The 7,171-nt window shown below is 42.1% G+C and overlaps 1 protein-coding gene across 1 annotated transcript in view; it reads right to left on the bottom strand.

The window, feature by feature from the left end:
• SYNE1 (spectrin repeat containing, nuclear envelope 1) overlaps positions 1-7,171 on the bottom strand; it is a 644,155-nt gene that overhangs the window by 44,657 nt on the left and 592,327 nt on the right. Inside the window, exons 131-132 of the mRNA XM_006882743.1 lie at positions 2,027-2,209; positions 1,633-1,770 (exon numbers count right to left, since the gene is read on the bottom strand). Of these exons, the coding sequence (XP_006882805.1) occupies positions 1,633-1,770; positions 2,027-2,209 (321 nt within the window). The remainder of the gene's footprint in view (positions 1-1,632; positions 1,771-2,026; positions 2,210-7,171) is intronic.

Genomic DNA, 7,171 nt, shown 5'->3' on the forward strand with positions numbered 1-7,171 from the left:
TGCCCAAATGACAAGTGATGTCACAGACTTGTTCACGAGATTCTGAAATTGACTCACGAGATTCTTAAATGGACTCAGCTAGAGTTTCAGTGAATTGAAAAAAAATGCAGACTTCTTGAAGGAGTATTTAGATTCATTCTTTATGGTTCCACGAAGCCAAGTTTTAATCACAGGTTCAAGCTTCAGAGAGTAAGTTTTGTTTCAATATAAGGAAAGATATTGGACTAGTGCACAGTTTTGAAACATGAGAGATTTCCAAGGGAGAAGTGGGAGGGGGTAGAAAAAAGTCCCCTGATAAGGCCAGATTCCAGAGGGAAAAAAAAAATCAGCCCATACTTAGTAAAGACTTCGGGTTGGAGGAGTTAAATACTGATTTGCCTGTGAGAAGTTGTGAGAACTGTGCAAGGAAACAGGGAGGAGGCTGAGGAAGTGAGTGTGTATGAGGGGGGAAGGCAGAAAAGTATAGTTTACTTGTCTATGAATATTTTTCATTCTGAGAATCTATGATTAGGGTCATTTCCTTGCTTTATTTTATTAACCTGAAAGAGATAAGCATCTAAGCTATTCTTTAAAAACATCTTTTCTCTCTCTCTCTCTCTCTCTCTCTCTCTGTCTCTCCCCCATCTATCTTGGGAAAAAGAGATTATAAACAGTCTGCTAAATTCCTATTAAATATATTTCCTTTAAAGATTAGTACAGGGGACTCTGATGACGTAGTCCATAAAGAGGTGCACGGCTAATAAAATGCTGCACCACTCCAGTGGTTCAAATCCACCAGTGGTTCCTGGAGAGAAAAACAGACCATCTCCTCCCACATGGTGTAGTGTCAGAAACCCAACAGAGGCTCAGCCAAGAGTTTGTTTCTGAGTAGATGGCAATGAACCGAGTTGATATTTACACTAAACTCCTCCTATTTAAATTTAAATTTCTACCTGAGATATATAGTGAAAATCAGAAAAGGCATTCCAAATGTAATTTTTTTAACATCTACAAAAGCTTTTGTGGGACAAAATCTCAACCTAAGAAAGTAGTGCTTCTTTAGACCAAGGAGGTAAAATGAATTCTTTTAAGTTGAAATAAACAAAAGAGAAAAGACAAAATCAAAACCCAATGCAAGCATATCCCAAAAAGATGTCTGTCTTCCACCCAAGTTAATAACTGACAGTTTGTATGTCCACAGTGGTTACCTTTGGGTAGTGTTCTTAACGAACTGGCCTGTTCTGGAGAGGGTATAACCAGGCTGCTCCTTAGAGACAAGGATTTTGAAGCTGTGTCTCATCTCCTTAGCACATGTGACCAGGAGGGACTGGTCCTTGGAGAAGGACAGCATGCTTGGAAGGGTGGAGTGGAGGAAGACCTCAGATGAGATAGATTAAAACAGTAACTGGGGTAATGGGTGTAGGTGTGTCAGAGACAGTAAGACTGGCTCAGGATAGGGCAGGGTTCAGGGCTATTGTACAGAGGATAGTTATGCATCCCTGGTGACTCAACGGCACATAATAACAACAACAACAACAATCTGGAAGATTTTTTTTTCAAGAATTCCATCACATTCTTCATAAACAGATCCACAAATTCTCTCCTTTTGAGACTCCCATTGTACTGGAAATCTGAACACAGTGCATCTGTTACCTTGAGTTGTTTGATTTTAGCTTGTACATCACATTCCGAGAAATGCTCGATATTGGTGAGCTGCAGGTCCATCTCGGTCAGCCAGACCAGGATGTTGTCTCGCGCCGTCTCAAACTCCTCCCGCTGGCCGATGAAGTGCTGTACGGGGTGAAAAAGAATAAAAACAGTCCACATGGCACACAGAGGAGGCACAGAAAGCTGTAATATTCTTCTGGAAAGCCATCCTCTCAGCACGCAATGACAATCTTGTAATCTCCGTTTGTATCATGTTCCCTGGATAACACGCCCACCATCCCAACCTTCCAGCATCACTGAAACTGGGTTTTACACTGGATTCGAAAGGCCCAGTGTCATTTCCTGGGCTTCTCAGTCACTGAGGGGGCACAGCAATGACCTTGAGTCTGCGCAGGATGGAGGTGACCCGCTTCTGCAGGTTGTCCCATCGCTGGTTGCCGTCGTGAACCATCTGCTTGAGGCTGCAGGCTGAGTCGGTTCGGTTCTCCCGGGCCAGGCGGCGGTACTGCTTGTTGATCAGCTCCAGCTGGGTCAGGCTCTCATGGACCTGGCGCTGGAAGGCCTGTGACACAAAGACACACATCCGCTCAGGGGTCAGTACACAGCTCTCGGCAACGGTGCCTGTCTTTGAGGTCCAGGATCCTGGGAGAGTGTAAATTACCATCTCACAGAGAAAAAAACAGGAGTTTTCAATGACAGCAGGCGTCCCACTGCTAAAGCTACGGTCAAAGAGAATGAAAGGAAAGAAGTGGCTCAGAAAATACACAGGAAAACGGTGAATAACTGTGTGGTGTCTCTGTGTGTGCGTGTGGAATTGTGTACATGACGCAAGACCTCGTAACGCTTCGTTCATGAGACAGTAATGACTCCTATAGCAACTAAGAGCAACATGCATGAAGTATGTTGCCAGATGTGTGCTGAAATTTGAGTAGTCTGATATGGTCAAGATTTCTGAAATAACATTTGGGGGAAATACTTGCAATTAAAAGTGTTGAGTCAACAAATGCCCATTAAAAAAAATCCAGAAATTGACTCAGTTCTATGTCCATTAAGAAAAACAAAACGTATTTGCATTTTGCAGAAGACTGTTACTTAAAGTTATTCCAAGCCAGAGAGTGGCCACTTTTGGGTCTGGTGTGCAACTCCATAAGGACTGTATCACAAAGCCCCTTTTATTTAAGAAAGGGCTTCAGGAAGATACAAATTGCCTTTCTAGGAAAACAAAAGAATGCTGTAATATCTTGTAGTTGTTCCTACAGGCGGCTTCTTGGAGGCAAGAATTCTGAAGCTCTGTCTGAAATATGTTAGGCATGTGGCAAGGAGGAACCAGTCCTTGGAGAGAGACATCATGCTTGGGAGGGTGGAGGAACAGCACTAGCTAGGAAGACTCTCGATGAGACGGACTGACTCAGTGACTGGGGTGGTGGGAGATGATGAGGTTGGCTCAGGACAGGACAGGGTTCAGAGCTGTTGTACGTAGGGTTGCCATAAGTCACAGGGGGCTTGATGACACGTAACAACAAGATACATCATTCAGTGAACTCTGGTGGCTAAGTTTTAAGGAGTTGCACTGCCCATCCAAATGCACATGGTTCAAATCTGCCAGCTGCTTTGTGGTAGAAAGATAGGAACCCTCTTTCTGTGTGATTTACTGCCTCTGAAAACCCGCTGGAGAGCCGGAGAGCTTGATATGACTGGATTCTGACTCCCTGGTACATAACAATAACAACCACAATGACAACAACAAATCATTTGCATTTATATAAAAGGTTCTAGAAATGTCACTTTTGTTTTGTGGACACCCTACTCATAGTTTATATGGTCTGATAGTGCAATTCTCCATCATCTTTTTCTCTACAGTAAAGGACAGCCTCAAGATAACAAAATCACTGAACCCAAAGGGTTTTTTTTTCTTTTTCACCCATGTGTCTGATTTTATTCTGACATTGTTGTCACTAATTGCCGTTGAGTCGAGCACGACTCAACTCATCGACTCATCGCCACCCTATGAACAAAAGGCCTGAAGCCTTTCTATAACTGTCGACATTTATCAAGTTCATTGTTTCCAGGGGAGTGTTGTTTAGGAAGCGGATGCCACTTGGGATGATAGTATAACTGACTGGACAGCACTAAGCTACTCCATGCTGGCTAAGCATTCACGTGTTACCATGTTTTTTTCTCTTACATGGTTTTTTCTTACATGGTTTCCTTCCTGAGAATTAGGATGGCTTTAGGAGCCCTCAGTAAATAGTAAATCCGGTCTTCTAGTAAATAAAATTTGAGGAATTTCTCCAGCAAAGGAAGTGGTAAAGAAATTTCAGGTATGGCCATTAATGGTAGGTCAAAGGGTACGTGTTTGTCCACTGGGGTTGAGGGTCTAACCACTGGTGGGCCCCACTGTACTCTCAAATCCATCCTAATCCTTCAGAAAACAGAATGGGCTAAAGGTTATCCCCCAGTAAAAGTTGTTTCTAGGATTTACTTCTATCTCCTAAGAATATTAATAACAAGATGTATTCCTGAAAAATTAACTTTTGCCAGAAAATCTGGGAGCTTAAAATAGCTGCAAAAGAGATGGCACTTAATGAGCTTTGTAGACTAAGCCACTTAGAAAAGGTTGGAACTCTACGATGCTGTGATAAGTCAGTGAGTATGCAGCATATCTCACGCACGGGTTCACCCAGGAATGCCCTGGGCTCTACACAAGACACACTGCAGCTTTCTGCAAAGCTCTCAGGGAAGTCTGTGCACAGAATACTTCCACTTCATGGAATTCACTGCTATAGATTTATATAAATTCACCTACACGGCCATAACTCTTATTCATATAACACTTACTAGAATGTGTATGTGTGTACACACACACACACGATGTTGGCTTACATCTCAACATCAAAAGGACAAAAGTCCTCACCACTGGACCACCATGAAAGATGGAGAAAAGATTGAAATGGTCAACACATTCTTTTTCATTGGATCCACAATCAATACCCAGGGTATAAGCAATAAAGAAATCTAAATTGGATTTTGGATTACATTGAGAAAATCTGCTGTCAAGGAGCAAGGATGTCATCTTAAGACTAAGGGGTACCTGATCTAAGCCATGGGGAGCTCTGGTGGCCTAGTGGTAAGAAGCTGTGCTGCAATCCTGAAGGCATGCAGTTCAAGGACACCAGCTGCTCCACAGGAGAAGGATGGGCAATCTCTTCTCATGAAATTAATTGCCTCTGAAAACCCTCCAAAGGGTCAGCTATTGGTTGGTTCTGACTCGATAGTACACAACAACAATCTAAACCATAGTCTTTTAAATTGCTTCTGATCTATCTGAAAGTTGGGCAATGAGCAAGGATGACAGAAGAAGGTTCTATCATTTGAATTGTACTGTTGGAGAAGAGTACTGACTATTCCAGGAACTATGAAAAAGCCAAACAAGGATGTAGAGTCAGAGGACACCTTACAGGCCAGGATGGTGCAACTCTATCTTATGTGTATTTGGGCATGTTGTAGGGAGGGGTCAGTCTTTGGAAAAAGACATCATGTTGGGAAAGATGAAGAGTCAGAGAAAGAGATGACGACTTTCATCATGATGGACTGACACAGTGCTGTGCCAATGGACTTGCACATATTAGATATGGTAAGAGAATTTTACATAATTAACGATTTATTCATTGCAAATATGTTTTATACCAAACATAAATTCAGGCTATACACATGGATTTCACCTGATGATATACACAGGAATCAGATGGATTACATCTGTAGAAAGAACCATTGGAGAAGCTCAATATCAGCTGTGGAAATTAGGCCAGGTGTTGATTGTGGAACAGACCATCAACTGCTCATATGCAAATTCAAGCTGAAGCTAAGCATAATTAAATCAAGTCCACAGGAACCAAAATAGGACCTTGAGTCTATCTCATCTGAATTGCAAAACCATCTCAGGAGCAGGTTTTAGGCCTTGAACATGAATGAGTGATGACTAGATGAGCTGTGGGAGGATATTAAGAATATCATCCGGGAATAATGCAGGGGGCCATTGCAAAAACAGAGGAGGAAGAAAAGACCAAAATAGATGTTAGAAGAGACTGAATATTGCAGCAGAGTGCTGAAAAAGCCAAAAACAAAGGGAAGAAATCAAGATATTAAAGAGTTGAACAGAAGATTTCAAAGGGCAGCACAAGAAGACAAAGTATTGTAATGGAATGTGCAAGGAGCTGGAATCAGAAAATCAAAAGGGCAGAATGTGCTCAGCATTCTTTAAGCTCAAGGAAGTGAAGAACAAATTCAAGCTTTGAGTTGCAATACTTAAGGATGCTTTGGACAGAATATTAAATGACCCAGAAAGTATTAAAAGAAGATGGAAAGAGTATACAGAGTCATTGTACCAAAAGGAACTGGTAGGCACAGAAGAATTACGTGAAACAATGTACGAGCAAGAACCTGTGGTGATGAAGGAGGAAGTTCAAGCTGCTCGGAAGGAACTGGCAAAAAACCAAGGCCTCAGGAATTGATGGCATACCAATTGATACATTTCAACAAGTAGAAACTGCCATAAATGTGCTCATCAAGTTGTGCCAAGAAATCTGGAGGACAGCCACCTGGCCAACTGACTAGAAGAGATCTATATTTGTTCCCATTCCAAAAAAACGGTGACCTGACAGAGTGTGGAAATTATCAAACAATATCACTGATATCACATGCAAGCAAAGTTCTGCTGAAGATTATAAAAAATGACTGGAACAGCACATCAACAGAGAACTGACAGAAGTACAGGTACTAAGGATATTGTACCTAATGTTAGACTGATCTTGGCTGAAAGCAGGGAATACCAAAGGGATGTCTATCTGTGTTTCATTGACTATACAAAGGCTTTTGACTGTGTAGATCACAACAAATTGTGGCTAACTCTAAGAATAATGGGAATCCCAGAACATTTGACTGTATTTATGCAAAACCTAAACTTGGACCATGAGGCAGTCATCAGAACAGAGCAGGGAAACATTGCATGGTTTCCCTTGGGAAGGGTGTATGCCAGGGATGTGTCCTATCTCCATACCTTTTCAATCTATATGTGGAACAGATCATCCAGGAGGCTGGACTCTATGAGGAAAAATGTAGCATCAAGATTGGAGGAAGACTCATTAACAATCTGCATTATGCTTGCTGAAACTGAGGAGGACCTGAAGTGCTTGCTGTGGAAGGTCAGGACTGCAGTCTTCAATATGAATGGAAGTTCTACATCAAGAAGACAAAGATTCTCACCACTGGGCCAAATGGCAGCATCATGATAAATGGTGTCGAGATTGAGATTGTTAACAGCTTTAGTTTGCTTAGCTCCACAATCAACAATCTTGGCACCAGCAGCCAGGTAATGAAAAGACAAATTGCATTAGGAAAGTCTGCTGTCAGAGACCTCTCCAAAGTACTGAAGAGCAATGATGCCAGTCTAGACACTGAGGTGCACCTGATCCAGGCCATGGTCTTTGCAATCACTTGCTATGTATCAGAGAGCTGGACAATAACT

Source organism: Elephantulus edwardii, unplaced genomic scaffold (assembly GCF_000299155.1).
Source record: "Elephantulus edwardii isolate Elephantulus edwardi_28Jun2011 unplaced genomic scaffold, EleEdw1.0 scaffold00024, whole genome shotgun sequence".
NCBI classification, from domain to species: domain Eukaryota; kingdom Metazoa; phylum Chordata; class Mammalia; order Macroscelidea; family Macroscelididae; genus Elephantulus; species Elephantulus edwardii.